At 35.7% G+C, this 22,299-nt stretch overlaps 1 protein-coding gene across 2 annotated transcripts in view; it reads left to right on the top strand.

Moving 5' to 3' along the window:
* Nucleotides 1-20,441, top strand: part of LOC149835125 (putative B3 domain-containing protein Os04g0347400) — a 71,929-nt gene extending 51,488 nt beyond the window's left edge. For both annotated transcript variants that reach the window (XM_090011715.1, XM_090011714.1), the window contains exons 4-5: nt 18,627-18,967; nt 20,277-20,441. In XM_090011715.1, coding sequence (XP_089867841.1) covers nt 18,627-18,944 — 318 coding nt within the window. In that variant the 3' untranslated portion in view covers nt 18,945-18,967; nt 20,277-20,441. The remainder of the gene's footprint in view (nt 1-18,626; nt 18,968-20,276) is intronic.
* The last annotated feature ends 1,858 nt before the right edge of the window (nt 20,442-22,299 follow it).

Genomic DNA, 22,299 nt, shown 5'->3' with positions numbered 1-22,299 from the left:
CGCCGGTGTGACGCGTCGCTTCTGGGCGACGACCTAGCAACCCTTGCACATTTATCACTGCCTCCGGGCCTAGAGAGTACAGCGCGTCGCTCAGTAGGGAACGCCCCAACGAAATTCTCATATTGGTTCATTTTCATAGGATATGACAAAGTTTTTATGCTGGCTGTCACAGGCCTACCGCAACCCTCCTCCTTTATCCGGGCTTGGGACCGGCAGTGTATAACTACACAGGCGGAGTTGGTATATATATATATATATATAGACACTCACTCACTTTCTTGTGCTTGGATTTAGATCTTGTGTGACATTTGGTTCTTTTCATGCTGTGGCTGGATTACATTAGAGGTCGTTTGTATGGCATACTTCTGATAATTTTCCTTGAGATACTCCTTTTGATTTTGTTTTGGAGTTTGCCTGCTGGACAATCAATTTGAATTTGGGTTTATGTGCATGGGAATTGGTTATTGATTGCTTTTGTCTGTGATGGCTGAATTGGACTCTCTCTCTCTGAATCATGCAAAGGATTGCACAAGAATAATGACTGTGGATGGGCTATGTAGAACAAAGCTTTGTCAGCAAGCGATAGGCATATGTAGCTGGCTTAAAGTTCCAAATCTTTCTGCTATTGCAACATATACATCTATTTTTGGTCACACATGTTTGGTTTTGGATCTCATGATATTTGGTTCTTCCTTACTATAGGCAAGTTCCCTTAGAGGCCCTTGTTTATGTTGAAATCTAAGGGTTTAGAGAAAGAGAAGTGCTAAGGTTACAAAGCAAGCATATTTGAAGAAGCAAAAGATGTCCTCATTAACATGAATGAGAGTGTCCTCTTATATTTGGGTTGACCTCTCTAAAGGGTTACAAAGGAAAAGTAACATAAATAACTATTTTACAAGTTTACCCCCTTACCTATAAGACTATACAAAAGAATAAAAACTAAGCCCCCTTCAAACTTGGAGTGATCTAAGGGGATCATTCCAAATTTGGAAAGGAAAGTATTCAAATGTGCAGTAGCTAGACTTTTTATAAACACATTTGATTCTTCGAGCTCACATGATTCAAAGCAATGATTCCATCTTCATAAGCCCTTCTTATATGATGACAATCTATTTCAATGTGTTTGGTGCGCTCATGAAATTCAGGATTCCTTGCAATATGGATAACACTCATATTGTGACAATACAACTGAGTTTGTCTGCACTGAAAATTCCTAACTCACTTAATAACCATTGTATCCAAACAATCTCAGCTGTGACTTGAGTCATTTCTCTTTATTCTGCTTCTGTAGTGGATAAAGCAACCCTTTGTTATTTCTTGCTTTTCCATGAGATTAAGGAACTTTTCAAGAAAAGATAGAAACCAGTAGTGGAAAGTCTATCTCGATTAGAGCCTCCAAAGTCAGCATTACAAAAATCACTTAGCTCAGTGTCAGATGAAGACGAGAAGAACATGCTATAGTGCATACTGTGCATTGTCTCTTACATACCTGATAATCCTGACTACATCAACTAAATGAACTGTCCTGGGAGTACTCATAAATTGGCTGACCACATCAACTACATAGGTAATGTCTGGTTTGAAAGTAGTCAAATATATAAGGCTTCCAACTAATTTCCTATAAATTACTGGATCTTCTAGCTCAACACCATCAATGACTCACATCTTCAAATTTGTTTTCATAGGAGAGGTGACTCTTTTTGAGTGATCTACCAATTTTGCCTTCACCACCAAGTCTCTGGCATACTTATGCTGTGACAAATATAGGCTCTTTGGAGATGATGCTATCTCCAACCCAAGAAAATACTTCAAATGCCTCAAGTCTTTCATCTCAAATGTCTTAGCCAATTTATCATATCATCTATATTAAGTAGTACACAATTTCATTTATATCTTTCACTTTTTCCATATTATCTCCCGAGAGTATCATATCATCTATAGAAAGTAGTACACAATTTTCAAGCACTGAAGACGACACAAATAAAGAAGGGTCATGATGACTCTGCTCAAAACCAAGTGATTATATTGTTGAGCTAAACTTCTCAAACCACACCCGAGGAGCTTGTTTTAATCCATATAATGCTCTTCGAAGTCTACAAACCCTACCCCCTGGATCAACTAAACAGGGAATAAGATCAGAATTGGCCTCTTCTTTATGATTGTTCATCCACTTGATCTAAAAATGGGATCTCAATCAGATTTTTTTATCTTCTTCAGTAGGACTTGAAATTCCACTAGAGGGGGGGGTGAATAGTGAAATACGATGCAAGTTGATATAATAAAAAATAAAGCAATAAGGCACAACACAATAAACACAAGATTTATACTGGTTCGGTCAAAACCCTGACCTACATTCAGTCCCCAAGCAAACCACTTGAGCTTTCCACTATAACATCCGAGTCACCGGATAAATAGTACAACACCCTCTTCCTCAGAGGTCTTCTTCTCTCAACAGAGAAGGGGCACACCCTCTTTCACAGAGGTCTTCTTCTCTCAACAGAGAAGGACAACACCCTCTTACACAGAGGTCTTCTTCTCTCAACAGAGAAGGGCAACACCCTCTTTCTCAGAGGTCTACTTCTTTCAATAAAGAAGGAATACAATGAATAACAGAAAGTTACAATACTTCCTATAGAACCTTCAGGATGATATGAATGCACGAATAAAGGATTCTCAGAATGTTCTGTTTATCACTCAGAAGATACTCTTTGTCAAAGAGTTATTTTTGACTTTTTCTCTTTCTTTTTCCAGGCTCTCTTTCAAATATCAAATAGGTATTTTTCTCGTTGTAAGCTCACTTGTCTATTTCATTCCCTTCTGTCTTGAATAGTTCGCTTGAGTGTGTTTTTATAACTTAAAAAAATAGTCGTTGGCTTTTTGAAATCGTAGCCTTTTTTGAGATGTGAAATGTCATGTCATTTCAAAAAACATCTTTAGAGAAATTCGAGAAAGTCTTCTTTCCATAAAAGTAAAATATAGGGTACACTAGTCGTTGTAATATTTTAGGTAATACATATTTTATGTAAAAAGTCTATTTCTTACAATAGTACATTGAACGTTGGATTGTAGACTATTATGTAGTTTTGTCTTTATTCTAATTAATGATTTGAGGTACATAAGTACTTATTTACTTTAAATGAGTGTAAGTACCATGAGTGCTTTGGGATATTTATTTGTACATAGTCATGTCAAGTGTTTTCTTTATGTTGTGTTTTTCAAAGTCTACAGAGAGAATGGAGACTACAAGTAAGTCGACATTCTTGAGAAGGATATTTAACAAGGATTTCTTACAGGAGGTATTTAATGCTATACAAAGAGAATGATGACTTCAAGTAAGTCGACATTCTATGGGTTTGTAAAAAGGTAACTAGAGTCTTTTCAAAACCATTATTATATTTGTTTTCTTTGTGTAGCCGATTTCATGTTTTGTCTTTTTCCTATATTTGAAATCATTTCTTTAAAGAAGGTAACTAGAGTCTTTTCAAAACATATTATATTTGTTTTTTTTGTGTAGCCGATTTCATGTTTTGTCTTTTTCCTATATTTGAAATCATTTCTTTAAAGAAGGTAACTAGAGTCTTTTCAAAACATATTCTATTTGTTTTCTTTGTGTAGCCGATTTCATGTTTTGTCTTTTTCCTACTTTTAAAATCATTACTTTTCAAGTTGTCTTGTGTATGATATAAGGTACAATTATTACATTTTGAAATCATGTCAAAATACCTTTTTCATAAAGGGTTGTAAGAAGGTACAATTATTTGTTTTAAAAAAGGAGCTTTTTGAAACTATCGTATACTTTTATGAAATAGCTTTTATGAGTGAGTATGTAATATGCAATATGCATGCTTTTGAAGGTTCTCTTACAAATGACTCTAAAGAAGAAACAATCTTCAACTTGAGGAAGCTGAACTCTTTAGATGGTCTTTAGGAGTGCATGTCTCAACAAGCTTTTTCTTCAAGGAGTATGATTGCACCAAAGTTGTACTTGAACAGGAGGTCTCCATCCTTTTTGAGTGAGATATCCTTGCATCAAATACTCATTAGATATATGGCAAAACATATCCAGTCATTATATAAGATTTTTCAAGAAGACATATTATCATATTATATGAAATCAAATAAGACAGTGTATCATATTATGTGACATCAAAGCAGAGTTTCTCAACATTCTCCCCCTTTTTGATGATGACAAAATATGCTCTCCCTGTCAAAAAGACATTATGCATAGAAATAATACATATCATAATAATATTGAAAAATGTTAAATACGAGTATTTTTCTCCAATAATGGAGACAAGATTTCTCCCCCTTTGTCATGGACAAAAAGGAAGGGATCAGAGTAAGAAAGTTATTACAGACCAAAAAAAATGTAAGGTTATTACAGACCGAATAAAGATAAATTATTACAGTCCAAAAACAAATGAGTTTATTCCGAAGGTGAAGAGGATTGAGGTGAACGGTTGACTTGATCCGGCTGGAGGGTCTGTAGAGTTTGCTGCAACGAGGCTTGACGGCGAAGAATGCGATCCTGAGAACGCTGGACATCCATCAGTGCAGAGAAGTAATCAAAGTTGGATGTTGGATCTTCTTTATCAGAGCCGGGAAGGTGCAGGGACCTTAGATTGAAGGAAGTAGCATCGAGGACCTGAGAGGGATGGAGTATAACTTCGTTTTGAAGGGGTACTTTGAAGTATTTTAAAATGGGAGTTATGAAACACCCGAAAAGAAGAGGCTGGAATTTTTGATAACGAATAAAAAGGTTGAAAAAAATGTTGGACCAGTTTATCTGAGTAGAAGAAAAAATTGCGTAGAGAAGGAGAGAGATTTTTCTTGGTACTAATCCCTTGCGTGGAGGCTTGGGATAGATATTGTGGAGAAGAATCTGGGCAAGTAGTTGAGCATGAGGTTGGAGATTCCTCATGTGCCAGGGAAGTTGTGAGCAGTTGGTGCAGAGAAGAATTTTTCGAAGTACCGACCGGTCGAGTGGTACTATGTTGTCTAGGTTTATGCCGGTGGAAGGAAGGTTTAGAATTCTGCCTAATGAGGAAGCATTAAAGAACATCAGGCGTCCGCGTACTTTGGTGGTGATGGTAGTTTGCTCATGATCAGAGGAAAAATTTGTGTAGAAGAGTCGGACGAGTTCTGGGTAGTAAGCAGCTTGGGATGAAGATCCTAGTAAGTGTTTAAGTTCGGGGAGAGATCTTTCTAGGTCAAATAATACGAAGTCGTCGTAGTTAACCAATTTACCTTCATGAATTGGTCGAGAGCAAAGAGAGTTGTAGAAGTGAAATAGATCGGGATACCTTAGGTCGGCGGCAGTAATTGCCGTGTTTGAGAAGGAAGCCATGGCAAGAGCTTAGAAAGAACGAGCAAGAGAAAAAGACTTGGAAAGAGTAAGAGTTTGTAAGAGAATAGAGAAAATCGTGGGAATGAGATATGAATCAATCTAATAAATAGAAGAAGAAAAATAATAGTGATAAGAAATGAATGACATTGGAAGTGAAGGATTTTTAGATTTTAGTGGAAAGAGGAAATGCGTGAGTTGTAAAATAAGAGACTTGTGAATGACAAATCAAATCAATTTTGGAAGAAAGTGTATTATATTAGTATAGATATTAAGGACATAGTTTCGAAATAATTTTTCTGTATATGTAACAAATTTACTATGGGCAATCTTGTTGGATAGTGAGAAGAGTCATGAATTGAGTATGGAGTGTCATATTAAACGTAAGAGAAAGAATGATTCAAGAGTTTTTAAAGATTTTCGTGAAGATCATGAAGAATAGATAGAGAGTGAATAGTGGCCTAATAAGAACAAACAACTTTTTCAAGAATTTACTTTATGTGAAAGCATTCCAAAATCGTGAAGAGGGAGTTTGGAATAGGACAAACATGAGAGTATGAGGAAATGCAATAATTTCTTATTTAAGAAGTGTATATTTTGATATACGTGAAAGGAGTATGAATAGATATAAAGGAGGGTGATACGGATATGTAGAGAAATGAGAGAGAGATAAAAAGGTGATACAAAAACGTACTTATGAGTGGAGTACAAGTTTTTGATAAGAGAATTTTACAACACTTTTTCGTAAAAGATGTAAAGCATGAAGAGATGATAATAGATTGTTCGTAGGCTATGATATAATAGATGATATAGTAAAAAAATTTACGTGAAATATAATAACTTAAAAGGTGGTACGAGAGGATAATCATTTTCATGAGAGGCATTAATGTTTTAGTGAAGTGTCTCGATAGGAGAAAAGGAAGACATGATAAAAATAGAGTGTACGTAATATATGATATAACAAATGATATAGTAAAAACTATACGTAAAAACATAGCAACTAGATCTTTAGAAGAAGGTAAAAATAATCAAAAAATAATCCTTCGATTTTGACTAAAATTTGAAAAGCAAGATTTCTCATAAAATAATATGTTATCATGTTGAAGGTGAACCAGCTTATCGTAAGAAAAGTTTTCATAAAAGGATAAAAATAATAAAGAAGTTATGAGATGAGTGATGTGAACAATATCATGATAGCTTTTAATTTAATATAATTAGTTCTTATGGATATGAGTGAAAGGAGATAGGACAAGGAGTCATTATGGATGTGTACTTGAAAGATGACAAGTTGAAAGACATAAAGAATGTGTCTTATAAGAGTTTTAGAGTATACGTGAATATGAAAACCTCGTTTGACTAACAAAAATCGATAAAAAAAACTTTTAAAATAAGATTTTAACATAACTTATAAGAAGTATTAATTATAATAAGTGATTAATTTATAAGTCACTTAGTTTGCATATTCCTAGTTCTCTTCTAATTCGTGTAAAGTCTTCATGTTTCAATGGTTTAGTGAATATGTCTGCTAACTGTTGATTGGTGGGTATGAATTCGAGTTTAATTATGTTGTTTAAGACTTGTTCTCTTAAGAAGTGGTGTCTTATTTGAATGTGCTTAGTTCGTGAGTGTAAAATAGGATTCTTAGATAAGTTTATAGCACTAGTATTATCACAGAAAATAGTTGTATTTTCCAAATTTAAACCAAAATCTTTTAAGGTTTGTTTCATCCAGATGACCTGTGTACAAGCTAGGCTAGCAGCAATGTATTCAACTTCAGTAGTTGATAAGGATACACAGTTTTGTTTCTTACTGAACCATGATACTAATGAGTGCCCTAGCATATGACATGCTCCACTTGTGCTTTTTCTGTCAGATTTATTTTCAGCAAAGTCAGCATCGCTGTATGAGATTAGATCAAATGTAGAAGATTTTAAATAGAATAATCCAAAATCAACTGTGTCTTTTAAATATCTCATTATTCTTTTTACAGCTTTAAGATGTGATTCTTTTGGATTTGACTGAAATCTAGCACACAAGCAAACACTGAACATAATATCTGGACGGCTAGCAGTTAAATATAGCAGTGATCCTATCATACCTCGGTATACCTTTGTATCCACAGACTTACCATCTTCATCTTTGTCCAAAACAGTAGTAGTGCTCATAGGAGTGGTTTTTGAAGCAGTTGAGTTCATGTTGAACCTCTTCAGAAGTTCACGAGCATACTTAGATTGATTGATGAAAACTCCATCCTTGGTTTGCTTAATATGCAGTCCAAGAAAGTAGTTGAGTTCTCCCATCATACTCATTTCGAATTCCTTCTGCATGGACTTAGAGAATTCTTTACAGAGAGTGCTGTTAGTAGATCCAAAGATTATATCGTCTACATATATTTGAACAATTAGGGTATGATTATTCACAATTTTCACAAATAATGTCGAGTCTGCTTTGCCTACTGAAAAACCAGTTTTTAATAGAAAGGTTTTGAGTCTGTCATACCAAGCACGAGGTGCTTGTTTTAAGCCATATAAAGCACGTTTTAGTTTGAAAACATGATCTGGATATTGTTCATTTTCAAATCCTGGAGGTTGTTTTACATAAACTTCTTCACTTATAAAACCATTTAAAAAGGCACTTTTAACATCCATTTGATATAATTTGAAATCCATATAGCTTGCATATGCTAAAAACATTTTAATAGATTCAAGTCTAGCAACAGGAGCATATGTTTCATCAAAATCAATACCTTCCTCCTGGTTGTATCCTTGAGCTACTAATCTGGCCTTGTTCCTTATAACATTACCTGTTTCATCTAGCTTGTTTCTGAAGATCCATCTTGTCCCAATGATCGAATGATCCTTTGGTCTTGGTACAAGATCCCAAACTTCATTCCTTTGGAATTGATTCAGTTCTTCAGTCATGGCTAGCATCCAGAACTCATCGATGATGGCTTCATCAATCTTCTTTGGTTCAAGTTGAGAAATGAATGCCATATTTGCAATCCGTTCTAGCTGAGCTCTAGTCTGAACCCCCTTTGTCAGGTCTCCCAAAATCTGCTTTTGAGGATGATCTTTGATATCGACAAAAGTTCTTTGATGATCATCTTCATTAGACTTAGCTGTGTTATCTAAAAATAAATCTGTACTTTCAACATCATCATCGTTAGTTTGCTTATGAACAGATTGATCAATAGATTCACAGAAACTAACATGCATAGATTCTTCAATAGAATTAGAACTCTTATTGAAAACCCTGTATGCTTTACTATGACTTGAATATCCTAAAAATATGCCTTCAATAGATTTAGCATCAAATTTATCTAGGCTATCTTTTGTGTTTAGGATAAAGCATTTACAACCAAAGACTTTGAAATAGTCTATTCTTGGAGTTCTGTCATAGAATAATTCATAGGGAGTTTTATTTAATAAGGGTCTAATGAGAACTCTATTTGTTATGTAGCATGCAGTATTAACAACTTCTGCCCAAAAAGATTTAGCAAGATTATTGTGTTGGAGCATAGTTCTAGCAGATTCTTGAAGGGTTCTATTCTTTCTTTCTACTACACCATTTTGAGGTGCAGCTCTAGGAAAGACAAAGTTATGAGAAATACCATGCAAGTTACAAAAATTTACAAAAAGTTCATTTTCAAATTCTCCTCCATGGTAACTACGGATTTTAACAATAGAACAAGATTTTTCATTTTGTAATTTTTTACATAAAATTTCAAATTGACAAAACGTATCACTTTTGTTTTTCAAAAATATTACCCAAGTAAATCTTGAGTAGTCATCTACAATGACACAAACGTATTTATTGTGATTATGACTAGCTACTCTAGAAGGACCAAAGAGATCCAGGTGGAGAAGTTCTAAAGGTCTTTTGCTTGAAATGATATTTTTTGATTTAAAAGATGATTTAGACAGTTTTCCTAATTGACATGCATCACAAAAATAATCCTTTTTAAAAGATATTTTGGGTAACCCACGTACTAACTTATCTTTAGCTAATTTAGACATGTACTTAGAATTTACATGACCCATTCTCATGTGCCATAAATGTTGAGATTCATTATTAGCTATGAGACAATGTTCTGTGATGTTTTCTAGGTATAGTTCATATATATTATTTTTTCTTATACCTTTTAAGATAATATTGTCGTTGGTGTCTGCTATAAGACAAGCATTATGATTAAAGCTAACATTATACCCTGTATCACACATTTGACTAATACTTAGAAGGTTATGTTTTAAGCCTTTAACCAGGAGAACGTCTTTGATAAGCGGTTTATCTATATTTCCAATATTACCAATACCTATTATCAAACCTTTGTTGTTATCTCCAAAGGTGACGGTTCCTCCTTTTTTATGAAGAACAACAAAGAGGTCTGAATGTCCAGTCATGTGTTTTGAACATCCACTGTCTAGTATCCATCTGTTCTTCTTGTTTGGAGCCTGCAAATCATTAAGTAAAATTTCTTTTTGGTACCCAGTCGGGTCCCTTTTTGTTAGACTTTGGAACCCATATCCATTTGGATTTGGGTTTGTCTACAGCCTTAGAGGGGTTCAAGAAGTTAAAATTATAATACTCCTTTTTAGGATCAGAAGAACTTTTCACAAACGTGGTCTTTTGATTCATACAAGAAGGCTTGTTAAAATGAGAGTAGCCAATACCATTCTTGTAAAAAGACACTTTTTGAGAGGATAGGAGTTTATCCAAGTTCTCGTTTCCTTTAGTAAACTTGAAAACCGTTTTCATAAGGTTCTCAGTTTTACTTTTTAATTCTGAAATTTCTACTTGCAGATTTTTAGTCTTGGAGCTGGTAGACGAGATTTCAGAAGTAATAAGAAGATTTTTCTTTTGTAACTCAGAATTTTCAATACTGAGTTTTTCATATTTCAAAATGAGCTCTAGATTTTCAGATTTCAACTGTTTATTTTTTAGAATCGTTTTCCTTGATTCTTCAAAAAGTTCCTGAAAAGCATTTTAAAGTTCTTCAAAGGAGAAATCAAGAGATTCACTTACAGAGCTTTCTGCCATGAAGCACATGTTGGCGGTTTCTGCTTCATCATCATTTGACTCTTCACTGGTGGATGGTTCTGAATCATCCCATTCAGCATGCAGAGCCTTTTTCTTGAAGAACCTTTTCTTTGGTTCCTCAGTCTTGGATTTTCTTTTGAGAAGAGGACAGTCACGTCTCAGGTGACCTGGCTTATTACACTTGTAGCACATAGAATCTTCTTTTGGGTCTTTTATTTCTTTGTGCTTATTTGGAAGCCGGTTCCTTCTCATAAAGCGCTGAAATTTTCTGGTGAGTAGCGCAATCTCAGTTTCTTTTTCTGAGTCTTCATCTTCAGAAAGGGCTGGGAATGCTAGAGTTTTCTTCAAAGGTTGTTCTTCTTCCCTTATTTCCTTCATATGGACTTCATAGGCCATAAGATTGCCTATTAAATCGTCCAGGGTAAGTTTGGACAAATTTTGAGCTTCTTCAATAGCAGTAGCCTTTTTCTCCCAATCAGTTGTGAGAGATCTCAAGATTTTCTTCACCTTTTCTGTCTGAGAGTGGGTTACACCCAGAGATTTCAGATCGTTGGTGATGTTGGTGAATCTGGTGAACATCTCTGTGATGGGTTCATCTTTGTTCATTTTGAACAACTCATATTTTCTTACAAGAGATGAGATTTTGGCTTCTTTCACTTTGTTGGTACCTTCATGAATAACCTCCAAAGAATGCCAAATATCATATGCAGATTTACATATAGATATTCTATTGAATTCATTCTGATCGATGGCACAATATAAGACATTCATGGTCTTTGCATTTAGGTTTGCCATTTTCTTTTCTTCATCAGACCATAAGTTATAGTCTGCGGAAGGAGATGTGTATGGATGCTCAACAATTTTCCATACAGCAAAATCTATGGATTTGAGAAATATAGCCATTCTGCACTTCCAGTATCCATAGTTGAAGCCGTTGAAGAAAGGAGGACGAGATGCGTGTTGACCTTCAATATCACAAGCATAAGAGGTAGATGCCATATGTGCTGGAAGACTTGTTATGTCGAAACCAGCAAACCTGCTCTGATACCAAATGAAATTCCACTAGAGGGGGGGTGAATAGTGAAATACGATGCAAGTTGATATAATAAAAAATAAAGCAATAAGGCACAACACAATAAACACAAGATTTATACTGGTTCGGTCAAAACTCTGACCTACATCCAGTCCCCAAGCAAACCACTTGAGCTTTCCACTATAACATCCGAGTCACCGGATAAATAGTACAACACCCTCTTCCTCAGAGGTCTTCTTCTCTCAACAGAGAAGGGGCACACCCTCTTTCACAGAGGTCTTCTTCTCTCAACAGAGAAGGACAACACCCTCTTACACAGAGGTCTTCTTCTCTCAACAGAGAAGGGCAACACCCTCTTTCTCAGAGGTCTACTTCTTTCAATAAAGAAGAAATACAGTGAATAACAGAAAGTTACAATACTTCCTATAGAACCTTCAGGATGATATGAATGCACGAATAAAGGATTCTCAGAATGTTCTGTTTGTCACTCAGAAGATACTCTTTGTCAAAGAGTTATTTTTGACTTTTTCTCTTTTTTTTTCTAGGCTCTCTTTCAAATATCGAATAGGTATTTTTCTCGTTGTAAGCTCACTTGTCTATTCCATTCCTTTCTGTCTTGAATAGTTCATTTGAGTGTGTTTTTATAACTTAAAAAAATAGTCGTTGGCTTTTTGAAATCGTAGCCTTTTTTGAGATGTGAAATGTCATGTCATTTCAAAAAACATCTTTAGAGAAATTCGAGAAAGTCTTCTTTCCATAAAAGTAAAATATAGGGTACACTAGTCGTTGTAATATTTTAGGTAATACATATTTTATGTAAAAAGTCCATTTCTTACAATAGCACATTGAACGTTGGATTGTAGGCTATTATGTAGTTTTGTCTTTATTCTAATTAATGATTTGAGGTACATAAGTACTTCTTTACTTTAAATGAGTGTAAGTACAATGAGTGCTTTGGGATATTTATTTGTACTTAGTCATGTCAAGTGTTTTCTTTATGTTGTGTTTTTCAAAGTCTACAGAGAGAATGAAGACTACAAGTAAGTCGACATTCTTGAGAAGGATATTTAACAAGGATTTCTTACAGGAGGTATTTAATGCTATACAAAGAGAATGATGACTTCAAGTAAGTCGACATTCTATGGGTTTGTAAAAAGGTAACTAGAGTCTTTTCAAAACCATTATTATATTTGTTTTCTTTGTGTAGCCGATTTCATGTTTTGTCTTTTTCCTATATTTGAAATCATTTCTTTAAAGAAGGTAACTAGAGTCTTTTCAAAACATATTATATTTGTTTTCTTTGTGTAGCCGATTTCATGTTTTGTCTTTTTCCTATATTTGAAATCATTTCTTTAAAGAAGGTAACTAGAGTCTTTTCAAAACATATTCTATTTGTTTTCTTTGTGTAGCCGATTTAATGTTTTGTCTTTTTCCTACTTTTAAAATCATTACTTTTCAAGTTGTCTTGTGTATGATATAAGGTACAATTATTACATTTTGAAATCATGTCAAAATACCTTTTTCATAAAGGGTTGTAAGAAGGTACAATTATTTGTTTTCAAAAGGGAGCTTTTTGAAACTATCGTATACTTTTATGAAATAGCTTTTATGAGTGAGTATGTAATATGCAATATGCATGCTTTTGAAGGTTCTGTTACAAATGACTCTAAAGAAGAAACAATCTTCAACTTGAGGAAGCCGATCTCTTTAGATGGTCTTTAGGAGTGCATGTCTCAACAAGCTTTTTCTTCAAGGAGTATGATTGCACCAAAGTTGTACTTGAACAAGAGGTCTCCATCCTTTTTGAGTGAGATATCCTTGCATCAAATACTCGTTAGATATATGGCAAAACATATCCAGTCATTATATAACATTTTTCAAGAAGACATATTATCATATTATATGAAATCAAATAAGACAATGTATCATATTATGTGACATCAAAGCAGAGTTTCTCAACAGGACTGCCCAAACCTACCGTCTTTAGACTGAATTTCCTCCCCTTGAACCTCTGCTCTCTCGTTCACATTTTCCTTTGTTCAGTAGTGTAGGGACAAGACCTTTGGTGAACTATACTTTTCTCTTACAGAAACATTTCAAATACACTACTGACTCCCCCAGAGTCAGTACGAAGAGTCTTGATCTTAATTACAAATTGATTTTCAATCATAATACCAAAGTCTTTAAAGATTTCAAGGAGTTCACTTCTATTTCTCATAAAATATAACCAGGTAAATCTTGTACAATCATCTATGAAGGTAAAAAAAATATGATGACCCTCCTTTAGACAAAATAGGAAGGCCCCTATATATGAGAATGTACTAGATCAAATGGATTTTATGATTCTTTATCATTAGATCTGAATGGCAAGGCATGACCCTTTGCCAGCCTACAACTCTTACAGTCTTTGACATGATTTGACAGACTAAGTTTGACTCACCAAAACTCCTCCTTGAAGACACTAACTTTTGCAACCTAGAGCTGGAAATATGACCCAGTCTCTGGTGCTACAAAACATATTCATTTATCATAGAAGTTCCCAATATGATGCCATGCTGCTTTTGCTCACCCATATCAATCCAATCCAAGTAGTACAAGTCTCCTCTTCTTTGGCCAATCCCAATCTTCTTCCCTGACAACTGATCGTGTACCACACAACCAGAAGAAAAGAAGGTAACATCACAATCAAGTTTGATATTTTGACCAACGAAAACAAGATTCATAGCAAAAGATGAGACATGATAAACTTGAGACATTAATTTTACTATCAGAATAAGACTCAAAAGTAATGAAACCAACTTTAGATATAGACATAGAGGAACCATTTGCAGTGCAAAAAACATCACTGCAAGGCTCATAGTTGGTCAACATAGACTCATGAGAGGTCATATGACATGAAGCTCCTAAGTCTATTAACTAACCAGAGAAAGTAGTACCCAAGGTAAAACTAAGGGTAGCAGAAGGAGCTACAACTGACTAAGCAAGAAGCTGTAACTGTTGGATTTGTTGTTGCATCTTTTCTAGTTGTTGAAGCTGACCACCAACAACAAACAACAACAACTACGCCTTCATCCCAAAACAATTGGGGTTGGCGATATGAACCAAAAACGAAAATCATTCTGGGTCTTCCACATGAATCCTTCTCCTCCAATCATTTCTATCCAATGCCATGTCCTCGGTGAGGTTCAAAGCATTCATATCCTTTCCTATTATCTCCATCCAAGTCTTCCTAGGCCTACCCCGACCTCTTTTAACTGTTGAAGCTAACCACCACCTGATATAATTCTGATTCTTTTGAGGTTGATAGCCCCACAGACTGAGTACCAATGTTAGAATAATCCTCTTTAGCTTGGATACCTTCACTAACCGAGGATGCTGCAAACACACCACCCTTCTTTTTCTTGAGAATTAGACAATAATTTTTCATATAACCAAAATTCTTGCAATAGTGACACTGAATAGAGCTCAAGTCACCTGTCCTTCCAAAGTGTAAATCACCACTTCCACCAATCCTTCCTCCACCTCTTCCACCCGAGTGTTTAGAAATTGCCATGACATGATCTCCAGACGAGTAAGTTCCAAGAGACTTTATCTAGGTCTCTTCTGCAATCAACTCTGCTATAACCATGGTAACCGAAGGCAAATGAGAACAATGCAAGATAGCACTCCTAGTCCCATTAAACTTTGATATGAGTGTCATAAGAAACTCAATGACCCTATCAGTTTCCTTATGTTGGTCAAGGAGTCTCTGGCAAGTCTGGCATGAGGTACATATCTCACGGTTTGCTCATAAGCACAAGAGCATCCCAAATTCTTTGCATATGAGAATTAAATTCTTCAATCGACTTATTCCCTTGACGCATACTCCTCAATTCTTGAGTGAGTTTATAGTGCCTTGCCCAGTTCTCTTTCTTATAGATCTGTTTGAGATACATCCACGCTTCGTTGGCTTCCTGAAACTTGGATAGATTCATAGCTATTCTTTGTTCTACCGAACCGAGAATCCAAGCATTGACTCTTGCATTGTTTACAATCCAATCTTCTATCGCCTTGTCAAAATTCGCATCTCGCTTTTGAACTATCCAAGTACCCTCCAAGCCCTTTCCCTATTATTACGACCGACATAAAATCAGCCCAATACATATAATTTGTCACATCCAGTAGTTTTACTGTAACAATATGAATTTCATCATTCTCCATCTCTCACAACTATAGCAAATAAACCACAATATGATGCAATAACCAAGATACAATTCAAGTAGAAACCCTTCTACACAAAGCAATCAATGCCCCAACTCCACAAAATATGATTCCCAAACTACTTTCACACTAAGAAACCTGCCAACAACCATGCAACACACCATAGTTGGCAAACCCGTGACTCGGGCTTGGATCGCCCGACCCTTGATCGCGGGTCAGCGGGTCGACTTGGTAACTCGGACGGGTTAGGACCAATTTTTTTTAGTATTTTTTAAATAATAATTTAAATATTATCACGAGCCTTGGAGAGAGAGAGAGAGAGAGAGAGAGAGAGAGAGACTAGTTGTCAGCGGCGCAGGAGATCATCGGTGGTCGCCGGCAGTGGTGATGGCCACCGAAAATGGAGGGGGCCTAGGGTCTCAAAAATGGGGGAAGGAGGGGAAGAGTCGAGAGACTCGAGCCCCGGCCCCTCTTTATGTTTTAAATCTGGTTAGTCGTGAAGTGAACCGGTACACATGCCGGTTCATCTCGTAAAGAATCGTTACACATACCGGTTCGTCCCGGTGAATCGAGTGAGAACCGGCTGGCTTGAAACTGACTTGAATTGTCCGATGTTGAGTTAGGCGATTCCTGAACGATTCCAGCCCGAACTTGGTTAAAACAGGTTTAGGTTGGATCGGTGGCCCAACTGCTAGGCGATTCGATCCGACTCGCTTGATTCCCGAGTTGGATTGTCGGGTTTGCCAACTATGCAACACTGCCCAAGCCAAAACAGTCTGTATCTTGGGTTACCGCCCCCTGCTCAAGATAAAAAACACACTGAAAACATTAAAATATTGATCCAACCAAGCCAAAACCTATGTCACACGGACTCTTCTAACAAGGCACCGCACCCGCACCCTGACGGGTGTGACACTTGGACACAACTTCCTTTGTGTTAGGTGAAGTCAACCACACGGAGGTCCATTTCTATCCAAAAGTAGATTCAGTTAACCCTAATCAAGTCCATTTTTATCTATATTATATATATAAATACATAAATGCACACAAATACACATAGTGTTAACTTAAAACTGTTAAAAATTATATATATATATATATATATATATATATATATATATATATATATATATATATATATATATATATATACTCACACCCCTGCACCCAAGTTTTTTTAAAGTGCTGCATTGCATCGCAGCACCCGCACCCGCACCTATGTGACATAGGCTAAAACACTTTCAATAGATCAATATCCACTCAAATCGGGCTGAATATACTCCCAAACTGAATCAGCTGATACAGCACCACGAATTGACTCACCCAATGGCCAAAATACACTGCAAAAAGGCAGAAAAGAGGCTGCCGCAGGGTATAAACATATAGGGATTTTATCAAAACTCAGTATATAGCCCAAAACTAAGCACAAAAATGAATTAGGAGTCTTCCCAAATAAAAAACGACCTGAATAGAACCAATCTGAGCCCTTACTAACCAAAAACATAGACAGATTTAAGGGTTTTCTCAAAACTGGTCTGAAATTTTCAAGAAACTCAGAAATCCTTGAAAAATTCACCAACAATCCAAAAATAACTCCAAATTCAATGGGGTTTAATTTGTACAACTTCTAAAATCAAGCCCTAACAAGCTGTGGATTTAAACTAACCAAAACTGGTCTGAATAGACCAGTGGTTCCACTCTTGATGATGTCACCTGACATCAGCACAATACTGTAACTCCAAGCTTCTCCTCCTTCCAGAACCAGCTGCTCCTCTTCCCTGCACCCTCTAGCTCTGATACCATGTTGAAATCTAAGGGTTTAGAGAAAGAGAAGAGCTAGGGTTACAAAGCAAGCATATTTGAAGAAGCAAAAGATGTCTTCTCGTTAACGTGAATGAGAGAGTGCCCTCTTATATTTGGGTCGACCTCTCTAAAGGGTTACAAAGGAAAAGTAACATAAAGGACTATTTTACAAGTTTACCCCTTATATATAAGACTATATACAAAAGAATAAAAATTAAGAAAAAGCTAAATTACATATATGGTTCAACATATTATACGTCATACTGATGATTTCCCTATTTATGGATTTCTTCTTGGGACCAAGTTTTCTTGAGAAGCCTATCTATGTAACATAGACACGCCAAATGACCCACCGTACTTGTGTCGACATGCCTGGGTACGGGTACGGATACGGGTACGTTGTGGGTCAGATCCAACTAGGACCCAACCAAAAATCCATTTTTTTTTCTTTGAGAGAGAGAGAGGAGAAGAAGAAACTAGAGAGATAAGAAGAAACGAAGGAGGAAGATAGTGGTGGAGAGAGAGAGAGGGGGGGGGAGGTGGGTCTCGTCTTCTTCTTCTCCTTCCTCTTCTTCTGTTGAAGCCTCGAAGGTGCTAGACAGACTGAGAAAGGAAAAGGGGCAACCTTTATACATTTTTATTTTATAAAAAATTCATCTCCCCTCCCTTTCTTTAAAAAAAATCCATCCACACCCTCAATCTCCCCAAAATATCATCCACACTCCAATCTCTCCAATATATATATATATATATATATATATATATATATATATATATATATATATATATATATATATATACAGTCGTGTCCTCGGGCCTGCAATTTTTGAAATAGCCGTGTCTTACCCTTCGTACCTGAACCCGTACCCTTGTGACATTAGAAGCCTATAGACTATTTGTATCTTTTGTCTTTTTCTTTCAAATCTCTGAGAACTTCATGAACCTATTTTGTTTGAATATGTTCGACAGTTGGAGATTTCCAGTATTTCTTGTGAAATTTTTGCTATTTGTTTTCTCATATTTATGTCAATATTCTATCCAATATGATGCTTGAAATATGTTATGAAAAGAACTGGCTTTCAACAACTTTATGTTTACATAAAATGGAAGAACCTCTGCAACAAATGAAGATGCATTCTGTTCATCTTGCACCTTTCATTCATAATGTGGCAAATGTCTTTTTAGTAAGTTTTCTCATATCTTCCGCAGCATGTTCCAGCTGATTTTGCAAGGCAATACATTATTGGAGAATTTAAACTCAACCCTATCACCCCTACTGGCGAAAGGTCTGTAAATAAGACAGTGAATCTGACCCTTTACAATCTAAGTGATCCAAGTGTCAAAGAATGCAAGGTTCGACTTATTGCTAAAGCAGTTCGTGGAAGGGTGGATGGTTATACTATTAGTGCTGGGTGGCCCAAATTTTGCAGATGGAGTAAGCTAAAACCTGGAGACGTGTGCACCTTTGAACTCAATAATGAACGGTCAGGCTTTAATGTCTACATTGATAGGAGCAGAGCTGAATAAAACACCCCTCGTTTTTATCATTGGTAAGGCTTGCCTTCTTGTTCTCCTCCTAGTTTCAGTACTCTTCAGAATTCTGGTAATTTGTATGCTTTCTTATGTTACCCCTATAGTTGATGAAATAATTGGTAATTTCACCTTAAACAGCGAACATATATTTATTTGTTCATTATCTACTTAAATCTTCCAATAAAGGCAAAAGGAATTACTATATTGTTTTAACTTATAATCATCTAGAACATTATTGAGGATATAATTTTGTGTAAATTAAATTGGAAAGGGTGTGAGTTGTGGACATCAGGGCCATACATCGTGTCAGGTGTTTGTACAATTTTCTTTTGAAATACAGAAATGTTGAAAACTTGAAACAAAAGAAAAAATAACTAAAAGTTGGAAACTTGTATATGTAAAGATGTGAGAAGATAATTGACGTACAATTGAAGTATAATACTTTATGTAAGAAAAGTTGTCAATATGTAACTGTTGATAACAGTTTCTCAAAGAAAAAAATTTGCAAGATGTGTAGTTTAACATGACATCAGACGTTTCTGTTTGTTGTGAAGGCGAAGGCCCCCTTTACTCTGCATAACTAGTGACATGGGAAAGAGTTGGATATAAGATAATAAAATTGAACATAAAATTTAAATGATGATGTCCTTTTTTGTGGGTTTTTCTTTAAAGTAGGTATGTCTTTGGTTTTCTTGGATATCGTATGATAGTATGCAAGGTCACATATTCAGAATTGAAATTGTATTTCATTGGTTGGGAAGAAGAGGAGGTTGAAGCCCTTGGAGTCTAGCTTTTCATTGTCTATAAGCCAAGATTGTTACTTTTCTTTCTTCCTTTTGCTACGTTTTATCCTGTTAAATCTTTTAACATACATTCTTTCTTGTGGTAGTAGATCTGGAGTCTGGACCATTGACTCTTCAATTCCTTGTTCCCTGTATTTTCGCACCTCCTAGAATGTGGTCTGGATTTGAATTTGTTCACGTTTCCTCTTATTATTGAAAACCATCAAATGCTTCATACCGTTGTAAAGTCTGTCCAGTGCAGTATGTGCTTCTGCAAATTGCCAACTTTTGTTCAATAATCTTACATACCATTCTCCACTTATTGGTTCAAATTACAGCTAAACTCATGGGCCCAATGGTTAAGTGCCTTGTCTGTTTTTTCTTTAAAAAATTACTTGTTATAAGCTTGTGCTGGCATTTTGCGTTTGTCTAACCGCACAACTCATTATCATCATCATCAGCATCATGATGTTATCGCGCTTGCTGCTGTGCCTGAGAGTGTGGAATTACTTCTTGCTGATCCTTTTTTATTTGGACGGTGCAGATTACCCTGTCATACAATTCCATCTCACCAGATGCCAGCAGTCTTAAGGGTAGTCAAGCGTCGAGAAGCTTTGTAATTATTTTGAGATGATATTCGAACAGGTTGATAACTTGATATGGGTCATAATCTTGGCATTAAATGGAAATCCCCAAGTTGCAAACTTAATGCAGATTATGTTACTGAGATGATGTTGGAATTGTGTGTGGGTGTGTGCGCGCTCATGCGTGTGTGAATGTGTGCACACGTGCAAGCATGTGTGTGCATGTGCGCATGCCAGCATTCATGTGCATGTCTCTGCAGTGCTGTCTACTCCTACTGCGTCACTGCAGATAGTAAGGATGTTTGCCTGTCATGCAAACCTTGATCTTGTTTGGTAGGCCTGTCGATGGGTTGGGTCTGGGCCTACTAAGATAGGTCTATTTAGCTAATCATGTCGGACCTATAAGATCGTGTATGGACTTGGGTCTGACTAAGGTAGGTCCCTGTGGACCTAGACACAGACTTGGTACCAGCATATAAAACTTGGATCTATGTTTGGGTTAGGTCTGACCTGTTGACTGACCTATTGTTTGGTCTTGTCACATTCTGGTTAGATTTTGATCACATTTTATTAGTTTTTAGTTTGACCATATTCAAATCAATTTTTTAAGCATTTGGTATTGGATCATGGTCGCCATCCAATTCCTTGAGAGTTGGATCAGGCTCAGCCCAGCGGGACTATATATATACCATTTATCGCTCACTTCTTTAAAAAACATATTTGTGCAAGTGTTTTGCTTAATGTAAATCTGTTGATGTGTTTATCATTGCTTATTTACTAAACAATATACTTCGGATTAAATCAATTTAACAAGAATTCTTGATTTTTATTTAAGTTTTTGGTGCAATAGACACCGTTTTTTCATTAAGTTAAAATCATATCTAAGCTTAAAAAATGCTTAAACTAATACATGTTTTCTACTAAATAAAGTCCAAAGATCACATCTATGAGTTTAGATTAAACAAAAAACACATCCAAGTAACCAGCGGGGGGGGGGGGCTCCGCTTGTCTGCCCAGTTAGTGAGTCACCGTGTGTTGGGACGTTGCAAGTTCGAACCCTAACATGGGATGTTCTAGGAGATAAACGGTTTGGAAAATACATATCATTTTTTGTGATTTTTTTTTGAGAAAGTGATTTTGTTGTTATTCATGAGACAAAATGGTCAAGTCTGACCAATGGCCTTCTGATTTTCACATGAACGATGCACAAGGTCAATTCAAGATTTACCTGGCTATATTTGAATTTCAAAAAGTGGGTCTACTTCTAGATCTAGGTCTGGCTCGAAGTGCAATGTAGAGTTTCAGATCTATATATAATATGAAAGCTTTTGGTGCTGGATATGCTGAAAAAGGGTAAAATATATTGCTTTTCATGTGAGGCAAAAATAATTGAGTTGGGTCCATGTCTAATCCATTTTGAACATGTTTATTCCTAATATAAATTAAGTCGTGGAAATCCAAAACTAATATTCCCAAATAAACTCACATGAACATATATATATATATATATATATATATATATATATATATATATATATATATATATATATATATATATATATAGTCCGATAGATATCTCTAATCATAGATGGGCCTATATTTTGTGGAATTATGACTTGGTTTGTTTAGAGTCCAGTACAATATGCAAGTAGATTAAATCATGTCAGATTCGAACCATTGACAAATCTCATTTATTAGAAATGGATAGAAACATGTTGAATCGATTTACATTTAGCACATTGCGGTAGTTTAGGCTTGTCAATGGATCATGTTTGCATCAGGCATTAGACCAACCGGAATCCATATATCTAAGTATTGCATATAGATCGACCTGAAACAAAACAAAGTAATATGAGGTATGTTTTTGTTGCATATCTGACTTGAGTATTTTGTATATAATTTTAGCTAAAAATACAATTTTAATGAATCTTTTATAGAACTATATTACTATTGGTGAAATTGACCATTTTCCAACCTATATCA

This window comes from Nuphar pumila, chromosome 6 (assembly GCF_984573655.1).
Source record: "Nuphar pumila chromosome 6, dmNupPumi1.hap1.1, whole genome shotgun sequence".
NCBI classification, from domain to species: Eukaryota; Viridiplantae; Streptophyta; class Magnoliopsida; order Nymphaeales; family Nymphaeaceae; genus Nuphar; species Nuphar pumila.
This window is presented reverse-complemented; position numbering and strand designations above follow the sequence as displayed.